At 50.8% G+C, this 21,118-nt stretch overlaps 1 protein-coding gene and 2 long non-coding RNA genes across 20 annotated transcripts in view; 2 read left to right on the forward strand and 1 right to left on the reverse strand.

The window, feature by feature from the left end:
* LOC127932455 (uncharacterized) overlaps positions 1 to 956 on the forward strand; it is a 2,867-nt gene extending 1,911 nt beyond the window's left edge. The window contains exons 1-2 of the long non-coding RNA XR_008145386.1: positions 1 to 475; positions 529 to 956. The exon at positions 1 to 475 is cut by the window's left edge and continues 1,911 nt beyond it. This is a non-coding gene — a long non-coding RNA (uncharacterized LOC127932455). The remainder of the gene's footprint in view (positions 476 to 528) is intronic.
* A 7,868-nt stretch (positions 957 to 8,824) lies between these two features.
* On the forward strand, positions 8,825 to 11,678 carry LOC127932456 (uncharacterized). 18 transcript variants are annotated; one of them, XR_008145394.1, is made up of 7 exons: positions 8,825 to 8,898; positions 9,038 to 9,137; positions 9,289 to 9,446; positions 9,968 to 10,023; positions 10,439 to 10,642; positions 10,843 to 11,000; positions 11,256 to 11,445. It is a non-coding gene; the product is annotated as an uncharacterized LOC127932456 (long non-coding RNA). The 18 variants fall into 18 exon arrangements; XR_008145399.1 differs by having other exon boundaries at positions 8,825 to 8,896; positions 9,087 to 9,188; XR_008145397.1 differs by having other exon boundaries at positions 8,831 to 8,898; positions 9,038 to 9,188.
* A 7,858-nt stretch (positions 11,679 to 19,536) lies between these two features.
* LOC127932703 (coiled-coil domain-containing protein R3HCC1L-like) lies at positions 19,537 to 20,880 on the reverse strand. The gene is made up of 3 exons (XM_052528966.1): positions 20,699 to 20,880; positions 20,086 to 20,156; positions 19,537 to 19,738 (listed from the first exon to the last, which is right to left on the reverse strand). Exons 1-3 carry the CDS (start codon positions 20,848 to 20,850, stop codon positions 19,587 to 19,589), a joined length of 375 nt encoding a protein of 124 aa, XP_052384926.1. The 5' UTR covers positions 20,851 to 20,880; the 3' UTR covers positions 19,537 to 19,586.
* Positions 20,881 to 21,118: the final 238 nt, after the last annotated feature.

Raw genomic sequence — 21,118 nt, forward strand, 5'->3', positions numbered from 1 at the left:
ATCTTGAGGCTAAGTTTATCTTGGAACCATAGGATCCTTGAGATGTTTTTAGGAAACCGGGCCTTGGTGGTTTTCTCTCGTCCTCTTGCCTGTTGTCCATCCATCATCAAATCAGATCCCCCTACTTCCTTTAAAAACTGGCCTTCATGTGCTTTCATATATCTACTTCACAGAAGCAGTATTTATGCAATACAAATGCAGTATTCGCTGTAAAAAAAAAAGTGATGTGTTTTTTGTTATATGGAAATTACATTGACAAGTATTTTTCATGGTGCTAACGTTTAGCCTTTAAAAACATAATAATATTGTAATGTATTGCAAATGTAGTTTTATATGACCTTCTAGAATATCGTCCTGTAGGTTTGTAATTTATACTTTAATATGATGTACTTTTGACTTAAAACGTTTTGTCCCTTTTTGTAGTTGTGTTTTTCATAAGGTTGCAAAATTCTGGTAACTTTCCCACGAGTCCCAGGTGTTCCAGCAACCCTGGTTGGAAGATTCTGGTAACTTTCCCACAAGTCCCAGGTGTTCCAGCAACCCCGGTTGGAAGATTCTGGTAACTTTCCCACGAGTCCCAGGTGTTCCAGCAACCCCGGTTGGAAGATTCCTGGAATCAGGAAGTAATAACGCAGGACATCTGGGAAATATAGGAATCCTACAACTGGGAATTTTGGAAAAGTTACCAGATTTTTAAAAGAAATGTGCAGCCCTAGTTTTGTATTGTTTATGTTTCATTAGGATAAATCCTATAGTTGCTGTCATCAGTCTGTTTTAACACCAGTGCACCTCATCATACAGGTATATTATAGTGACCGGTAGAGCTCTGGTTAAAAGTAGTGCTCTAAGTTTTGGGAATAGGGTGATATTTGGGATGCACTATGGTTGTACCTAATAAGTACTGCACCTGATACTTGGCAATGGTAGAGAACAATAAACATCAGATTTCCAAACGATATGGCTCTTAAAGTACCTGGTCATTTGAGTGTATAGCATTTGATGATGAATACTATCATATAGAATGTACATTTAAACTCCTCATAATTAAACCACGAGAAACCTTTCATTCATTCATTCAAAAAGAGCAGTGTGGATATAGAGCCATGACCTCCATCCTGACCTAGGGAACATAGAGGCTTTACTGCCGTTTCCAACCTCAGACACACACACACACACACACACACACACACACACACACGCACGCACGCACGCACGCACGCACACGCACACACACGCACACACTCACACACACACACACGCACACACGCACGCACACTCACACTCACACACACACACTCACACACACACACACACACACACACACGCACGCACGCACACGCGCACACTCACACTCACACTCACACACACACACACACACACACACACACACACACACACACACACACACACACACACACACACACACACATACACACACTGGGACTGGTCCTCTTTTACCCAACCAATTAGGGCATGTCCTCAATATGCTGCCTATTTTAGCTGCGGCGTGCTGAGATGAGTGTGTTTAAGTTTTAGTCCGTGTCTAACTATAGCTGTAATGCTGTAGTCAGAAAAGGCGTATTTAGGTCACATTCAAATAAACAGCCGCCAGAGGCTTAGAATACACATCAGGCCGACCGTATATTCAACAAGCCCCAGATCTGCTGCATGTTCATTCAGCGCCAAAACGGAAGAAAACAGACCGAAACAGCGAGGCGCAAACTGAACTTGTCCAATGAGGAATCTACATCGTTGACTTCCGTTGCAAAACGTTATGCACTAATGAACACGACCCTGGTCATTACATTCATTAGAGAAGCATCACAGAGGATATAGACTGGCAGAGCAACTTGAGTCCGTTTCAACTTCCTCTCCTTCCTATTGCTTTCTCTTTCCCTCCTCCTCCTATTCCCTCTCCTCCCAGTCTCCCCCCCATCACCTCCACCTCCTCCCAGTCTTCCTCTCCTTCCTATCTTTCCCTCCCTCCTCCCTCTCCCAGTCTCCCCCCCCATCACCTCCACCTCCTCCCTCTCCTCCCAGTCTTCCCCCCCCATCACCTCCCTCTCCTCCCAGTCTTCCCCCCCCATCACCTCCCACCTCCTCCCTCTCCTCCCAGTCTCCCTCCTTCCATCACTTTCCCTCCTCCTCCTCCCCTCCTCCCAGTCTTCCCCCCCATCACCTCCTCTCCTCCTAGTCCCCCCCTATTCTCCCTCCACCTCCTCCCTCCTCCCAGTCTCCCCCTCACCTCCCTCTCCTCCCAGTCTTCCCCCTCATCTCCCCTCCCAGTCCCCTCCTCACCTCCCTCTCCTCCAAGTCTGATTGATTAGTCTCCCCGGTCCTTCACCTCCTGGCTCAGTTCCCCCATCATGGCCTCCTCCCAGTCCCCCCCAGGGTCAGTCCTCCGATTCCTGGACCACCCATACGTAGAATGTATGCACACATCACTGTCCTCCTCCTAAAAGCGTCAGCTAAATCCTCCCTCTATTATTATTCAAGGTGATTATTATTATCTCCATGGCGACAGTCTCACTGGGGTCCGACACATAACGAAAAAAAGACATTACAGGTCAAATACTTTACTTACACAAATCCTCATCTTAGCAGTATTTGGGATCTCTCACCAGAAACGTCATGACTCCCTGGTCGTGGGCAAAATCACACCCTATTCCCTATTATAGTACACTACACTACATGGGCACTGGTTAAAGGTAGTGCACACCACAGGGAATAGGGTGCCATTTGGGACCTCTTCCTCTTCCTTCCTCCAGTCTTAAACACACGGTTGACACTGCGGTTAAACGGTTGCTTGGTAACTACTGTGTGTTCCAACCTACCAACCTCCACGCCATGACACGTGGGCATTGGGTTGGCATGACAGCTGGCATCTCTCCCTATAAAGACCTCCACCACATATGTGTCTGTGGTTCTCAAGACTGAAGATGAAAGTGTGGAACGGGACAAGTCCTAAGCAGCCCGGCTGGAGTGCCTGTTAGACTGGCACATTGTGGTTAGTGTGCGATCGCCAAGCTTGTAGCCCCGCGGCACGTTACCTCATAAAGCCTGAAGCTCTGATATTATCATGGTCTGACCACAGATCTCACATCACGCTATGGCAGGGCTGGGTGTTTAGGGTGGGTGGCTGGCAGGGTTGGGTGTGGGTGGGTGGCTGGGGGGTGGCAGGGTTGGGTGTTTAGGTGGGTGGCTGGCAGGGTTGGGTGGGTGGCTGGGTGGGTGGCAGGGTTGGGTGGGTGTGTGGCTGGGTTGGGTGGGTGTGTGGCTGGGTGTTTAGGGTGGGTGTGTGGGTGGCAGGGTTGGGGTGGGTGTTGCTGGGTGGGTGGCTGGGTGTTTAGGGTGGGTGGCTGGCAGGGTGGGTGGGTGTTTAGGGTGGGTGGCTGGCAGGGTGGGTGGGTGGCAAGTGTGTGTCATAGTGGCTGTTTCTTTCAGTTCTATGTTTATTCTCTTGTTCAGTTTCCATAGTGTTTCTGGCTTACAGACCGACTCGGCATCACTGTCGAGGGTCGGTACGGGCCGGGTTCAATCCCATCGCGCTTTTCGTCTATGCACCTTTTAAAGGCAATGTTCAACCAATGACAGCAGTTGGAATGGAATTGCTCCCAACTCAAACAAAATATGCACAAACAGACAGGCAGCAAGGAGCAAGAGAGAAGCAGCAAGGAGCAAGAGAGGCAGCAAGGAGAGAGAGAGAAGCAGCAAGGAGAGAGAGAGAAGCAGCAAGGAGAGAGAGAGAAGCAGCAAGGAGCAAGAGAGGCAGCAGCAAGGAGAGAGAGAGAAGCAGCAAGGAGAGAGAGAGAAGCAGCAAGGAGAGAGAGAGAAGCAGCAAGGAGCAAGAGAGGCAGCAGCAAGGAGAGAGAGAGAAGCAGCAAGGAGCAAGAGAGGCAGCAAGGAGAGAGAGAGAAGCAGCAAGGAGAGAGAAGCAGCAAGGAGAGAGAGGCAGCAAGGAGAGAGGGGCAGCAAGGAGAGAGAGAGAGGCAGCAAGGAGAGAGAAGCAGCAAGGAGAGAGAAGCAGCAAGGAGAGAGAGAGGCAGCAAGGAGAGAGAGAGAAGCAGCAAGGAGAGAGAGAGAAGCAGCAAAGAGAGAGAGAAGCAGCAAAGAGAGAGAGAAGCAGCAAAGAGAGAGAGAAGCAGCAAGGAGAGAGAGGCAGCAAGGAGAGAGAGGCAGCAAGGAGAGAGAGAGGCAGGACAAAGAGAGAGAGAGAGAGGCAGGACAAAGAGAGAGAGAGAGGCAGGACAAAGAGAGAGTGAGAGAGGCAGGACAAAGAGAGAGTGAGAGAGGCAGGACAAAGAGAGAGTGAGAGAGGCAGGACAAAGAGAGAGAGAGAGGCAGGACAGAAGAGAGAGAGAGAGAGAGGCAGAGAGGACAAAGAGGAGAGAGAGAGGCAGCAGACAAAAGAGAGAGAGAGGCAGGACAAAGAGAGAGAGAGAGAGAGAGAGAGAGGCAGGACAAAGAGAGAGAAAGAGAGAGAGAGAGAGAGAGGCAGGACAAAGAGAGAGAGAGAGGCAGGACAAAGAGAGAGAGAGAGAGAGAGGCAGGAAAAAGAGAGAGAGAGAGGCAGGACAAAGAGAGAGAGAGAGGCAGGAAAAAGAGAGAGAGAGAGGCAGGACAAAGAGAGAGAGAGAGGCAGGACAAAGAGAGAGAGAGAGAGAGAGAGAGGCAGGACAAAGAGAGAGGGAGAGAGAGGCAGGACAAAGAGAGAGAGGCAGGACAAAGAGAGAGGGAGAGAGAGGCAGGACAAAGAGAGAGAGGCAAGACAAAGAGAGATAGACAAAGAGAGAGAGAGGCAGGACAAAGAGAGAGAGGGAGGACAAAGAGAGAGAGGGAGGCAGGACAAAGAGAGAGAGGGAGGCAGGACAAAGAGAGAGAGGGAGGCAGGACAAAGAGAGGGAGGCAGAGAGAGAGAGCAGGACAAAGAGAGAGAGAGAGAGGCAGGACAAAAGAGATAGACAAAGAGAGAGAGAGGCAGGACAAAGAGAGAGAGGAGGCAGGAGAGAGAGGGAGGCAGGACAAAGAGAAAGTGGGAGGCAGGACAAAGAGAGAGAGGGAGGCAGGACAAAGAGAGAGAGGGAGGCAGGACAAAGAGAGAGAGGCAGGACAAAGAGAGAGAGGCAGACAAAGAGAGAGAGAGGCAGCAAGACAAGAGAGAGAGGCAGACAAAAGGAGAGAGGCAGGACAAAGAGAGAGAGAGGCAGACAAAGAGAGAGAGAGGCAGGACAAAGAGAGAGAGGGAGGCAGGACAAGAGAGGGAGGCAGGACAAAGAGAGAGAGGGAGGCAGGACAAAGAGAGAGAGGGAGGCAGGACAAAGAGAAGAGGAGGAGACAAAGAGAGAGAGGCAGCAAGAGGCAGGACAAAGAGAGAGAGAGAGGCAGGACAAAGAGAGATAGACAAAGAGAGAGAGAGGCAGGACAAAGAGAGAGAGGGAGGCAGGACAAAGAGAGAGAGGGAGGCAGGACAAAGAGAGAGAGGGAGGCAGGACAAAGAGAGAGAGAGAGAGGCAGGACAAAGAGAGAGAGACAAAGAGAGAGAGAGGCAGGACAAAGAGAGAGAGACAAAGGAGGCAGGACAAAGAGAGAGAGAGGGAGGCAGGACAAAAGAGAGAGAGGAGGCAGGACAAAGAGAGACAAAGGCAGGAGAAGAAAGAGAGAGAGAGGAGGCAGGACAAAGAGAGAGAGAGGGAGGCAGGACAAAGAGAGAGAGGGAGGCAGGACAAAGAGAGAGAGGGAGGCAGGACAAAGAGAGAGTGGGAGGCAGGACAAAGAGAGAGAGAGGGAGGCAGGACAAAGAGAGAGAGGGAGGCAGGACAAAGAGAGAGAGGGAGGCAGGACAAAGAGAGAGGGAGGCAGGACAAAAGAGAGAGGGAGGCAGGACAAAGAGAGAGAGCAGGACAAAGAGAGAGAGAGAGAGAGAGAGAGGCAGGACAAAGAGAGATAGACAAAGAGAGAGAGAGGCAGGACAAAGAGAGAGAGGGAGGCAGGACAAAGAGAGAGAGGGAGGCAGGACAAAGAAAGTGGGAGGCAGGACAAAGAGAGAGAGGGAGGCAGGACAAAAGAGAGAGGGAGGCAGGACAAAGAGAGAGAGGGAGGCAGGACAAAGAGAGAGAGGGAGGCAGGACAAAGAGAGAGAGGGAGGCAGGACAAAGAGAGAGAGGGAGGCAGGACAAGAGAAGGCAGGACAAAAGAGAGAGAGAGAGAGAGGCAGAGACAGAGAGAGAGAGAGAGAGAGAGAGAGGAGGCAGGACAAAGAGAGAGAGGGAGGCAGGACAAAGAGAAAGTGGGAGGCAGGACAAAGAGAGAGAGGGAGGCAGGACAAAGAGAAAGAGAGGAGGCAGGACAAAGAGAGAGAGGGAGGCAGGACAAAGAGAGAGAGGGAGGCAGGATAAAAGAGAGAACAGAGAGAGGCTGGACAAAGAGAGATAGACAAAGAGAGAGACTGGCAGGACAAAGAGAGAGAGGAGGCAGGACAAAGAGAGAGAGGAGGCAGGACAAAGAGAAAGTGGAGGCAGGACAAAGAGAGAGAGGGAGGCAGGACAAAGAGAGAGAGGGAGGCAGGACAAAGAGAGAGAGGGAGGCAGGACAAAGAGAGAGAGGGAGGCAGGACAAAAGAGAGAGGGAGGCAGGACAAAGAGAGAGAGGGAGGCAGGACAAAGAGAAAGTGGGAGGCAGGACAAAGAGAAAGGGAGGCAGGACAAAGAGAGAGGGAGGCAGGACAAAGAGAGAGAGTGGGAGGCAGGACAAAGAGAGAGAGGGAGGCAGGACAAAGAGAGAGAGGGAGGCAGGACAAAGAGAAAGAGGGGAGGCAGGACAAAGAGAGAGAGGGGCAGGACAAAGAGAGAGAGGGAGGCAGGACAAAGAGAGAGAGGGAGGCAGGACAAAAGAGAGAGAGAGGCAGGACAAAGAGAGAGAGGCAGGACAAAGAGAAGCAGACAAAGAGTTTAAAATGATTTATTAAACAACCAACAAGAGAAAAACAGTGACAAACCCTGTTCACTGAACAATACAATAGGAAAAGAAAATACATTGTTTTTACAAAAACATTTTTACAAACGTTAGGGAGCAACTGAGACTTCATCATAATGTTATTTGGTGTGTCAGTCCTCGCTCATCATTATTAAGCCGTTAAGATAGCTGGGCCCCAATGTCTCATTCGTCTCAGGGTAGAAGTGCTGATCTAGGATCAGTTTTGCCTTTAGAACACAATTAATAAGGATTGTGTGGACAGGTTGGGACCTGATCCTGGATCATCTCTCATACTCAGACGCTTGACACACTATCCCTAAAGTAAAACCAGTGTGCTTTAGCATGAGCAGAAACTGGGGAGGATGATTCAAGATACACTTCCTGACTGAGATTATTTTTATAAGATTAATACATGTAACATAAATTAGGTCATAATTAGCTCCTCCCCATCAGCTGGTAATAAAACAATATAAAAAGTAAATAAAAACAGAATATGAGGGTATCAGGGTCGAGGTCAGTTTAATTTGAATTCCTGTCAATTCAGGAAGTATAGCGAATTCCAATTCTCCTCAATGCTTTTCAATGAGGATAATGTGGATTTGGAACACGCTTCAGTTCTGAACTGACTGGAATCTAAATCTGACCCCAACCCTGGAGGGACCTGACTGTTTAACTGTCACACCCTAGCATGACGACCATGGAGGGACACCACCTGACTGTTTAACTGTCACACTGTTCCAACTAGCATGACCCCGACCCTGGAGGGGACACCACCTGACTGTTTAACTGTCACACTGTTCCTAGCATGATGGACCCTGGAGGGGACATCCACTGGTTGGTTGGCATGACCCCGACCCTGAGGAACATCACTGACTGTTTCTGTCACACAGGGCCATCTGGAGGGGACACCACCTGTGCTGTCACACTGTGAGGGAGCATGACCCCGACCCTGGAGAGGGGACTGTTTAACTGTCACACTGTTCTGTCTAGCAGACCCTGGAGGACACAAAGGATGGACAAGCATGAACCCTGGGGGACAAACTATTCTGTCACACTGAATTAGCATGAATGCAGAGGGACAGCATGTGTTCTAGTCAGGGTGGGTGCAAAACCCTGGAGGGCACCACCTGACTGTTTAACTGTGTCATCCTAGCATCCCTGGAGGGACACCACTGACTGTTTAACTGGGAGGGAGCATGGAGGGACACCACCTGACTGTTTAACTGTCACACGGTTCTGTCTATGACCCCGACCATGGAGGGGAGGATGATGACCTAGCATGACCCGACCCTGGAGGGGACACCCCTGACTGTTTAACTGTCACACGGTTCTGTCTAGCATCCACTGGTGGTTGTTGAGAACATCACATCCACAGGGCCTCCATATGCAGAGCCCACCACTAACAAAACAACCTAAAACTATTCTTCATGAATTAGGTGAATCAGCACCCAACTAGTGCCATGGGTGCAAAACCCAGCAGGTGCGAAGTCCCCCCTATGGACGCTCATCCATAAGGGACAGAGGTGCCTCCTGGGAGTCCCCCATATGACCTCCATGGATGGCAGAACAGAGGTGACCCCCAACCTCCATACAGTGGAGGGAGGATATGATGGAGGGCAGAGGGGACAGAGGTGTGTCTAGTCCCTCCAGTGACCCCTAACCTCCATATGAGGGGACAGACCTCCATATGACCCCTAACCTCCATATGACCCCTAGGATATGACCCCTAAGGGACAGACCCCCTAACCTCCATATGACCCTGTTATCAATGTTAGTAGTGATGATGGAGGGCAAAGCTGACCAGGTTTCAAGAGGAAAAATTCTGCCAACAAACTCTGGGATGGAGGGCAGAGCTGAGTTCAGTTCTGTTCAGTCCAGTGTGGCTTCAGTACAGCTGCCCTGTGTAGGTGGGAGGGGGACAGAGGTGTGTCTAGTCCCTACGGTGGAGGAGGATGGAGGGGGACAGAGGTGTGGGTCCCTACAGTGGAGGGAGGATGGAACAGAGGGGACAGAGGTGTGTCTAGTCCCTACAGTGGAGGGAGGATGGAGGGCAGAGGGAACAGAGGTGTCTAGTCCCTACAGTGGAGGGAGGATGGAGGGCAGAGGGGACAGAGGTGTGTCTAGTCCCTACAGTGGAGGGAGGATGGAGGGCAGAGGGAACAGAGGTGTGTCTAGTCCCTACAGTGGAGGGAGGATGGAGGGCAGAGGGGACAGAGGTGTGTCTAGTCCCTACAGTGGAGGGAGGATGGAGGGCAGAGGGACAGAGGTGTGTCTAGTCCCTACAGTGGAGGGAGGATGGAGGGCAGAGGGACAGAGGTGTGTCTAGTCCCTACAGTGGAGGGAGGATGGAGGGCAGAGGGGACAGAGGTGTGTCTAGTCCCTACAGTGGAGGGAGGATGGAGGGCAGAGGGGACAGAGGTGTGTCTAGTCCCTACAGTGGAGGGAGGATGGGATGGAGGGCAGAGGGGACAGAGGTGTGTCTAGTCCCTACAGTGGAGGGAGGATGGAGGGCAGAGGGGACAGAGGTGTGTCCCTACAGTGGAGGGAGGATGGGATCCCTACAGTGGAGGAGGATGGGATGGAGGGCAGAGGGGACAGAGGTGTGTCTAGTCCCTACAGTGGAGGGAGGATGGGATGGAGGGACAGAGGGGACAGAGGTGTGTCTAGTCCCTACAGTGGAGGGAGGATGGAGGGCAGAGGGGACAGAGGTGTGTCTAGTCCCTACAGTGGAGGGAGGATGGAGGGAGGGACAGATGGGATGGAGGGCAGAGGGACAGAGGTGTGTCTAGTCCCTACAGTGGAGGGGAGGATGGGATGGGGACAGAGGGGACAGAGGTGTGTCTAGTCCCTACAGTGGAGGGAGGATGGAGGGCAGAGGGGACAGAGGTGTGTCTAGTCCCTACAGTGGAGGGAGGATGGGATGGGGCAGAGGGGACAGAGGTGTGTCTAGTCCCTACAGTGGAGGGAGGATGGATGGAGGGCAGAGGGGACAGAGGTGTGTCTAGTCCCTACAGTGGAGGGAGGATGGGATGGAGGGCAGAGGGGACAGAGGTGTGTCTAGTCCCTACAGTGGAGGGAGGATGGAGTGTCTAGTCCCTACAGTGGAGGGAGGATGGGATGGGGAGGGGACAGAGGTGTGTCTAGTCCCTACAGTGGAGGAGGATGGAGGGCAGAGGGGACAGAGGTGTGTCTAGTCCCTACAGTGGAGGGAGGATGGGATGGAGGGCAGAGGGACAGAGGTGTGTCTAGTCCCTACAGTGGAGGGAGGATGGAGGGCAGAGGGGACAGATGGAGGGGTGTGTCTAGTCCCTACAGGTGGAGGGAGGGAGGATGGAGGGCAGAGGGGACAGAGGTGTGTCTAGTCCCTACAGTGGAGGGAGGATGGGAGCAGGAGGGGGAGGGCAGAGGGGACAGAGGTGTGTCTAGTCCCTACAGTGGAGGGAGGATGGAGGGCAGAGGGACAGAGGTGTGTCTAGTCCCTACAGTGGAGGGAGGATGGAGGGCAGAGGGGACAGAGGTGTGTCTAGTCCCTACAGTGGAGGGAGGATGGAGGGCAGAGGGGACAGAGGTGTGTCTAGTCCCTACAGTGGAGGGAGGATGGAGGGCAGAGGGGACAGAGGTGTGTCTAGTCCCTACAGTGGAGGGAGGATGGAGGGCAGAGGGGACAGAGGTGTGTCTAGTCCCTACAGTGGAGGGATGGGATGGAGGGCAGAGGGAACAGAGGTGTGTCTAGTCCCTACAGTGGAGGGAGGATGGAGGGCAGAGGGGACAGAGGTGTGTCTAGTCCCTACAGTGGAGGGAGGATGGGATGGGGCAGAGGGGACAGAGAGGTGTGTCAGTGGAGGGAGGATGGAGGGCAGAGGGACAGAGGTGTGTCTAGTCCCTACAGTGGAGGGAGGATGGGATGGAGGGCAGAGGGGACAGAGGTGTGTCTAGTCCCTACAGTGGAGGGAGGATGGAGGGCAGAGGGGACAGAGGTGTGTCTAGTCCCTACAGTGGAGGGAGGATGGAGGGCAGAGGGGACAGAGGTGTGTCTAGTCCCTACAGTGGAGGGAGGATGGAGGGCAGAGGGGACAGAGGTGTGTCTAGTCCCTACAGTGGAGGGAGGATGGAGGGGAGGGGACAGAGGTGTGTCTAGTCCCTACAGTGGAGGGAGGATGGGGACAGAGGGACAGGTGTGTCTAGTCCCTACAGTGGAGGGAGGATGGAGGGCAGAGGGGACAGAGGTGTGTCTAGTCCCTACAGTGGAGGGGGAGGATGGGAGGATGGGAGAGGGGACAGAGGTGTGTCTAGTCCCTACAGTGGAGGGAGGATGGAGGGCAGAGGGGACAGAGGTGTGTCTAGTCCCTACAGTGGAGGGAGGATGGAGGGCAGAGGGGACAGAGGTGTGTCTAGTCCCTACAGTGGAGGGAGGATGGGATGGAGGGCAGAGGGGACAGAGGTGTGTCTAGTCCCTACAGTGGAGGGGGAGGATGGAGGGCAGAGGGGACAGAGGTGTGTCTAGTCCCTACAGTGGAGGGAGGATGGAGGGCAGAGGGGACAGAGGTGTGTCTAGTCCCTACAGTGGGGGGGAGGATGGAGGGCAGAGGGGACAGAGGTGTGTCTAGTCCCTACGGTGGAGGGAGGATGGAGGAAGTGGTTCCTCTCTGTCAGGCTTTCCTTCCCAGGCGTCGTCTCTCTGTTTAGCTGCCAGACGCTTCTGCTCTGAAAGACAGACAGACAGACAGGTTGATAGGAAAGTAAATCAATACTACTACTAGTTGTCAATACTATCATAGACAAAGACTAGTTCCACTTTAAAGGAGCAACATGTAATATATTATCCTTCATTTCTTCAGGGTTTTGTGAAAGACACTTAGAGAAGTCCCGAAAGGCTCAGGACTGCCTCTTACCCTATCATTATCCAGAACACATCTGTTGAAAGGACATGAAGAAACATATTGCTAATGTTTTTGCTGTTGTTGTCAACCTCTTGAACAAGAACTAATCTGAACACAGGAAGTTGTACAAAACAGTCAGACTGACTCGTCGCGGTAAACAAAAGAATCTAGATTCACAAGCGTTCAAAAAAGTATGTTTCTCTCTCATGGAGTTCTATTCCTTTGCTAGTTGTTTATATAACCTTTATAGGCAAGTCAGTTAAGAACAAATTCTTATTTTCAATGACGGCCTAACGGGGAACAGTGGGTTAACTGCCTGTTCAGGGGCAGAATGACAGATTTTTTACCTTGTCAGCTCGGGGATTAGATCTTGCAACCTTTCGGTTACTAGGCTACCTGCTAGGCCCCTCTAAACCACTAGGCTACCTGCCTCTAACCACTAGGGCTCTAACCTGCCTCTAACCACTAGGCTACCTGCCTCTAACCACTAGGCTACCCGTCTCCAACCACTAGGCTACCCGTCTCCAACCACTAGGCTACCCGTCTCCAACCACTAGGCTACCCGTCTCCAACCACTAGGCTACCCGTCTCCAACCACTAGGCTACCCGCCTCTAACCACTAGGCTACCCGCCTCTAACCACTAGGCTACCCGCCTCTAACCACTAGGCTACCTGCAGCCCTCTAACCACTAGGCTACCCGCCTCTAACCACTAGGCTACCCGCCTCTAACCACTAGGCTACCCGCCTCTAACCACTAGGCTACCCGTCTCTAACCACTAGGCTACCCGTCTCTAACCACTAGGCTACCCGTCTCTAACCACTAGGCTACCCGCCTCCAACCACTAGGCTACCCGCCTCCAACCACTAGGCTACCCGCCTCTAACCACTAGGCTACCCGCCTCTAACCACTAGGCTACCCGCCTCTAACCACTAGGCTACCCGTCTCCAACCACTAGGCTACCTGCAGCCCCTCTAAACCACTAGGCTACCCGTCTCTAACCACTAGGCTACCTGTCTCTAACCACTAGGCTACCCGCCTCTCTAAAACCACTAGGCTACCCGCCTCTAACCACTAGGCTACCCGCCTCTAACCACTAGGCTACCCGCCTCTAACCACTAGGCTACCCGCCTCTAACCACTAGGCTACCCGCCTCTAACCACTAGGCTACCCGCCTCCAACCACTAGGCTACCCGTCTCCAACCACTAGGCTACCCGCCTCTAAACCACAGGCTACCTGCCTCTAACCACTAGGCTACCCGCCTCCAACCACTAGGCTACCCGCCTCTAACCACTAGGCTACCCGCCTCTAACCACTAGGCTACCCGCCTCTAACCACTAGGCTACCCGCCTCCAACCACTAGGCTACCCGTCTCTCTAACCACTAGGCTACCCGTCTCCAACCACTAGGCTACCTGCTACCCGCCTCTCTAAACCACTAGGCTACCCGTCTCTAACCACTAGGCTACCCGCTCTCCAACCACTAGGCTACCCGTCTCCAACCACTAGGCTACCCGCCTCTAACCACTAGGCTACCCGCCTCCAACCACTAGGCTACCCGCCTCCAACCACTAGGCTACCCGCCTCTAACCACTAGGCTACCCGCCTCAACCACTAGGCTACCCGCCTCTAACCACTAGGCTACCCGCCTCAACCACTAGGCTACCCGCCTCTAACCACTAGGCTACCCGCCTCTAACCACTAGGCTACCCGCCTCTAACCACTAGGCTACCCGCCAACCACTAGGCTACCCGCCTCTAACCACTAGGCTACCCGCCTCTAAACCACTAGGCTACCCGCCTCTAACCACTAGGCTACCCGCCTCTAACCACTAGGCTACCTGTCTCTAACCACTAGGCTACCCGTCTCCAACCACTAGGCTACCCGCCTCCAACCACTAGGCTACCCGTCTCCAACCACTAGGCTACCTGCAGCCCCTCTAAACCACTAGGCTACCCGCCTCTAACCACTAGGCTACCTGTCTCTAACCACTAGGCTACCCGTCTCCAACCACTAGGCTACCCGTCTCCAACCACTAGGCTACCCGTCTCCAACCACTAGGCTACCCGTCTCCAACCACTAGGCTACCCGTCTCCAACCACTAGGCTACCCGTCTCCAACCACTAGGCTACCCGTCTCCAACCACTAGGCTACCCGTCTCCAACCACTAGGCTACCTGCAGCCCCTCTAAACCACTAGGCTACCTGCAGCCCCTCTAACCACTAGGCTACCTGCCTCTAACCACTAGGCTACCTGCCTCTAACCACTAGGCTACCTGCCTCTAACCACTAGGCTACCTGCCTCTAACCACTAGGCTACCTGCCTCTAACCACTAGGCTACCTCTCTCTAAACCACTAGGCTACCCGCCTCTAACCACTAGGCTACCCGCCTCTAACCACTAGGCTACCCGCCTCTAACCACTAGGCTACCCGCCTCTAACCACTAGGCTACCCGCCTCTAACCACTAGGCTACCCGCCTCTAACCACTAGGCTACCCGCCTCTAACCACTAGGCTACCCGCCTCTAACCACTAGGCTACCCGCCTCTAACCACTAGGCTACCTGCCGCCCCTCTAAACCACTAGGCTACCTGTCTCTAACCACTAGGCTACCTGTCTCTAACCACTAGGCTACCTGCCGCCCCTCTAAACCACTAGGCTACCTGTCTCTAACCACTAAGCTACCTGTCTCTAATTACTAGGCTACCCGTCTCTAACCACTAGGCTACCTGTCTCTAACCACTAGACTACCTGTCTCTAACCACTAGACTACCTGTCTCTAACCACTAGGCTACCTGCAGCCTGGTACTGGTTTGTCATTGACATTTGGCACCAGTTACAGGATGAAATGTTCCATGACCTTTAAGTCAGCAGAGAGAACAGCTCCACAATAACTCATGTTAACACAGGTGTGTAAGTAGTGACGTGTCTGTGTCACTGATAGACACACACAGTACCTGTTCATGTCTTTAAATGTCAATTTTAACGTCTTTTTTTTGGTCTGTAATGTATTTTTCATGATGTGTCGGACCCCAGTAAGACCAGTTGTCTCCATTGGTGTCGGCTAACGGGGATCCTAATGAATCTAATAACCACACTGATGTACACATAGAATATAGAACTTATATGATTAAGTCTACTGTATGAATCATGTGTATATGATTAAGTCTACTGTATGAATCATGTGTATATGATTAAGTCTACTGTATGAATCATGTGTATATGATTAAGTCTACTGTATGAATCATGTGTATATGATTAAGTCTACTGTATGAATCACAGAAGAGTGTATATGATTAAGTTTACTGTATGAATCATGTGTATATGATTAAGTCTACTGTATGAATCATGTGTATATGATTAAGTCTACTGTACGAATCATGTGTATATGATTAAGTCTACTGTATGAATCATGTGTATATGATTAAGTCTACTGTATGAATCACAGAAGCGTGTATATGATTAAGTTTACTGTATGAATCATGTGTATATGATTAAGTCTACTGTATGAATCATGTGTATATGATTAAGTCTACTGTATGAATCACAGAAGAGTGTATATGATTAAGTTTACTGTATGAATCATGTGTATATGATTAAGTCTACTGTATGAATCATGTGTATATGATTAAGTCTACTGTATGAATCATGTGTATATGATTAAGTCTACTGTATGAATCATGTGTATATGATTAAGTCTACTGTATGAACCATAGAAGAGTGTATATGATTAAGTCTACTGTATGAATCATGTGTATATGATTAAGTCTACTGTATGAACCATAGAAGAGTGTATATGATTAAGTCTACTGTATGAATCATGTGTATATGATTAAGTCTACTGTATGAACCATAGAAGAGTGTATATGATTAAGTCTACTGTATGAATCATGTGTATATGATTAAGTCTACTGTATGAACCATAGAAGAGTGTATATGACTACAGGATGTTACTGTATAAAAGCACATCCCACCTTATAATAATATTTGGATGAAAATATGTCTTCTCTGGTTGAAAAGACGTCTTTTCAATGTCTTGTGCTCACTGGGCACCAGGAGGAGGGAGCGCTCGTTGTCTAGAACAATCTAAACAGAGCTTCACTGAGACACATAATGTCTATGATCACATAACATCCTGTAAGTTCACCTGAGAACAGTAGAGCACAACAGTTATCCAGCCAGAAAACAAAGGCAGTTCCATAAGCAGTCATCTCCCTCCCTCCCTCCCCTCCGTCCCTCCCTCCCCTCCGTCCCTCGCCTCCCCTCCGTCCCTCGCCTCCCCTCCGTCCCTCCCTCCCCTCCGTCCCTCGCCTCCCCTCCGTCCCTCGCCTCCCCTCCCGTCCCTCCCTCCCCTCCGTACCTCCTCCCTCCCTGCCCTCCGTACCTCGCCTCCCTCCGTACCTCCCGCCCTCCGCCCCTCGCCCCTCCCGTCCCTCGCTCCCCCTCCGTCCCTTGCCTCCCCCTCCTCCCCTCCCTCCCCTCCCTCCCTCCGTCCCTCGCCTCCCCTCCGTACCTCCCCTCCCTCCCTGCCCTCCGTACCTCGCCTCCCCTCCGTACCTCCCGCCCCTCCCTTCCCTCGTCACTCGCCTCCCCCTCCGTACCCTCCCCTCCCTCCTGTCCCCTCGCCTCCCCTCCGTACCTCCCTCCCTCCCCTCAGTCCCTCGCCTCCCTCCGTACCTCCCCTCCCCATCGTCCCTCGCTCCCCTCCGTCCTCGCCTCCCTCCTCCCCTCCTCCTCGCCTCCGTCCTCCGCCTCCCCTCCGTACCCCTCCCTCCCTCCCTCCCCTCCCCTCCTCCTCCTCCCTCCCAGGTGAAACCTGTACTCCTTTACTGATGTCACTTGTTAAATCCACTTCAACCAGTGTAGATGAAGGGAAGGAGACAGATTAAAGAAGGAATTTTAGGCCTTGAGACATGGATTGTGTATGTGTGTCATTCAGAGGGTGAATGGACAAGACAACATATTTAAGTGCCTTTGGTAGTAGGTGCCAACTGCACCAGAGTGGACTGGTCCTTCTAGCTGAATATATCCACTTATAAATCCCTGGGAGGAGAAATAAACAACAGGGAAATTATAGAGTAGAGGTTCTGCCCGGCAACACAGGGCGTGAGGAGAACAACTCAAGGAAACTCTTAGCCAGAGAGATGGGAGTGTGTGTGTCAGCTGTCTAACCAGAAACCAAACCTCTCAGGACTCTCTCACACACACACACACACACACACACACACACACACACACACACACACACACACACACACACACACACACACACACACACACACACACACACACACACACACACACACACACACACACACGTCTCCTCTCTCTCAGTGAAAGAAGTGGTCACCACCAGAAAAGCATCTAGTTGTCCGTTCTTCCTGACAATCTGTTCTATATTTGTATCTCGTCAGGACACTACATTCCCCCAATAGCTGGTCTTTGGAAGCAAGGCTACACTTAAAACAACATGACTGGAAGCCATTTCCAGGACGTGCAGTGTGTGTGTGTGTTTATAGAACACTAGATGAGCGCATTGTCCTCAGTCTCTCTGAGGCTGAGGACTCTTCCTCGGGTTCATGGTCCTGAAAGACATCACTGACAGAACACCACCCCCTAGTGGTAGCAACACTCTACGACAGCTTACTTCAACTGGCATACTAATGATGTGGATAAACCCTGGATTGCTGACGCTACGTATTGGCTAATTACTTGCTTTGAAGCCACCGGTCGGCCATGTTGGCACCCACAGAGGGATCAGTCCTCCATAGGAATGAATGGAATTCTACAATATTTGAATGAAATGTTTCAAGGACAACATGACATGTATTTAAATATGTTGCTGTTGTAGTGGGGACAGTAAGATTAGAAATAAAATATTTAACAATGTTTTTATTCAAATTTTTTTATGTTCCTGTTCGAATAATCTAATTTAAAGTTTGCATTAAGGTAATACACTTTGCTACAATGTGGTGAGTGTACAGCTTGTATAACAGATCTAGAAAACAACATCCCATAATGGTGTGGGAAAAAAAGGTTTAGACATTTTTGCAAATTGAACAAATTGATGATTTTTTGTTTTTATATATATATATATTTATATATATATATACACACACACACACATTTTAGAATCAGGCTGAAACGTAACAAAATGTTGAAAAAGTCAAGGATCTGAATACTTTCTGAATGCACCGTATAGCTTCAAAATATGGTTAAAACGATCAGTCTGATGTGATGGATGGTCAGTCCTTGCACACATAGCGGTCTGTGAATTGGAGAGGGTTACATCCTCAGCCGTTTACCAAAACAAGTGGCGGGGTCACCTCAGCAGGATTACTTGAATTACAGATTGCCCCTTGAAATCACGTACCTCTGGCATCTTGCAGTTTCTTTCTCTGACGGTGCTCTTTGCTCTGGGGACTCTTGACGCCCAGCGCCCCCCATCACCAACTGGTCTGGGACGCTCCTTAGTAGGGGCAGGTAGTTGGAGTATTAGGGACAGTGTTGAGGGAATACAGAAGAGCCCCTTGAAATCACAAAAGTACAAGAAAAGGAGAAGCAGGGAAGAATGGCATCTTGAGAGCAGATATTTAAGGAGATATATGAGAGAGAATACTGAGAATCACAGGAGTGAGAGAGCAGGAGATATGATGAGAGAATCAGGAGATATATGAGAGAGAATACAGGAGATATTGCTCTGGGGGACTCTTGAGCCCAGCGCCCCCATCACCAGACATGAGAGAGAATACAGGGAGATATGAGAGGGCCAACACTGCACTGGATATCTGAGGGACGATATCCTGAGAGAGAATACAGGAGTATGGGAGAATACAGGTAGTCTGGAGGAGAGGAGGGACAGTGTACAGGAGACATGAGAATACAGGAATGAAAGAGGAAGAGAAAGGGGGGCAAAGAAAGTAAAAGAATAAAGATTTTTAAAAGGAAGAATACACAGAAGAGTGACAAGATAAAAAGAATACAGGAAGAATAAATGAAGAGAATACAAGTGAGGGAGAATACAGGAGAAAGAGAGAGAATACAGGAGATATGAGAGAGAGAATACAGGAGATATATGAGAGAGAATACAGGAGATATATGAGAGAGAATACAGGAGATATATGAGAGAGAGAGATATATGAGAGAGAATACAGAGATATATGAGAGAGAATACAGGAGATATATGAGAGAGAGAATACAGGAGATATGAGAATACAGAAGAGAATGACAGACAGACAGACAGGACAGACAGACAGACAGACAGACAGACAGACAGACAGACAGACAGACAGACAGACAGACAGACAGAAGACAGACAGACAGACAGACAGACAGACAGAGACAGACAGACAGATATACAGACAGACAGACAGACAGACAGACACAGACAGACAGACAGACAGACAGACAGACAGACAGACAGACAGGACAGACAGATGACAGACAGACAGAAGATATAGACAGACAGACAGACAGACAGACAGATAGACAGACAGACAGACAGACAGACAGACAGACAGAGACAGACAGACAGACAGACAGACAGACAGAAGACAGACAGACAGACAGACAGACAGACAGACACAGACAGACAGACAGACAGACAGACAGACAGACAGACAGACAGACAGACAGACAGACAGACAGACAGACAGACAGACAGACAGACAGACAGACAGACAGACAGACAGACAGACAGACCAGGTCAAAGATGAAGGAGTTCCAGAAATACTCAGTCAGATAATGGAGGATAAAGGATGGACAGATGAATGAAAGAGAGGACAGTCAGTACCTGAGCAGCTGCGAGCCTTGGCCCTGGTGGTGACGGAGGCTTTAGCCAGAGACCTGACCTTCAACAGCGGGTGTTTGGTCCTCAGAGCCTCCCGAGCTGACACACACACACACAACCCACGTGCACAGACAGAGAGAGTTCAGTTGCTAAATGTTTACCTCAGATGTTGACTTGAGTGTTGACTGAGAAGACAGCTAAGTCAGCTCTTCTATTAAAACATGTTGACCACGACTTCATTTGATCATCCAAACATCTTCAGTAAAGTTTGACAGAAGAGAGACACGCGGTGTTTTCGATAAGGTATGAAACATGTTCAGCTGTATCCGTCACCTGTGGTCAGGTGTAGCTCACCTGTGATGAGGTGTGTGAATAACTGACAGTGTCGGACAGAGCTGCCAGAGTCTATGACTTTTCCTTTCCTTTATAAAAGCTGTGTGACTCACCTGCTATGGGGCTGTTGAAGAGAGCCAGGGCGTGTGTATCGTCCACAAACTGGATGTCAAAGCCTCTCTGCCTACACACACACACACACACACACACACACACACACACACACACACACACACACACACACACACACACACACACACACACACACACACACACACACACACACACACACACACACAGCATCTCATCACCACCACATACTGTAGGCGGAGCTTCACCACATGCTGTAGGCGGAGCTTCACCACATGCTGTAGGCGGAGCTTCACCACATACTGTAGGTGGAGCTTCAACACATACTGTAGGCGGGGCTTCACCACATACTGTAGGCGGGGCTTCACCACATACTGTAGGCGGAGCTTCACCACATACTGTAGCTTCACCACATACTGTAGGCGGAGCTTCACCACATACTGTAGGCGGAGCTTCACCACATACTGTAGGCGGAGCTTCACCACATACTGTAGGCGGAGCTTCACCACATACTGTAGGCGGAGATACTGTAGGTGGAGCGGCTGCCCCTCGACGGATCTTCGCTGTGTATTGATAGGGACTAGGGTGTGACTGAACCTCAGGACTCGTAAAAAGACAGTAAAGGCTGGTACGTACTGGTAGGCCTGGAAGGATTTGACCAGGTCTTCAGTCTTAAACTCTGTGGGGAAGTCGTAGATTTCTATGATGTTAGACAGCTCATCCTCCGTGAGCTCAGTGTCATCATCCCCCTCTGTCCTGATCCAAGCTGTAGTAGTCAAACCTGGCATCCTGCACCGGCCGCTTCTTCCTGCCCTGCTTTATGGGCCAGCTGAGAGAGAGGGGGCGGAGAGCTGAGAGAGAGAGAGAGAGGGCGGAGAGGAGAGAGAGAGAGAGAGAGAGAGAGAGAGAGAGAGGGGTGAGAGAGAGAGAGGTGAGAGAGAGAGAGGAGAGAGAGAGAGTGAGAGAGAGAGGGTGAGAGAGAGAGAGGGTGAGAGGGAGAGAGAGGGTGAGAGAGAGAGAGAGGGAGAGAGGTGAGAGAGAGAGAAGGTGAGAGAG

Source organism: Oncorhynchus keta, chromosome 10 (genome assembly GCF_023373465.1).
Source record: "Oncorhynchus keta strain PuntledgeMale-10-30-2019 chromosome 10, Oket_V2, whole genome shotgun sequence".
NCBI classification, from domain to species: Eukaryota; Metazoa; Chordata; class Actinopteri; order Salmoniformes; family Salmonidae; genus Oncorhynchus; species Oncorhynchus keta.

Coding starts and splice junctions, on each gene's coding strand:
- LOC127932703 (XM_052528966.1), bottom strand. CDS start 20,850: ATGCCAGGTTTGACTACTACAGCTTGGATCAGGACAGAGGGGGATGAT. Junction 20,157..20,698: donor AAATCCTTCCAGGCCTACCA/GTACGTACCAGC, acceptor GTGTGTGTGTAG/GCAGAGAGGCTTTGACATCC. Junction 19,739..20,085: donor CTTCAACAGCCCCATAGCAG/GTGAGTCACACA, acceptor TGTGTGTGTCAG/CTCGGGAGGCTCTGAGGACC.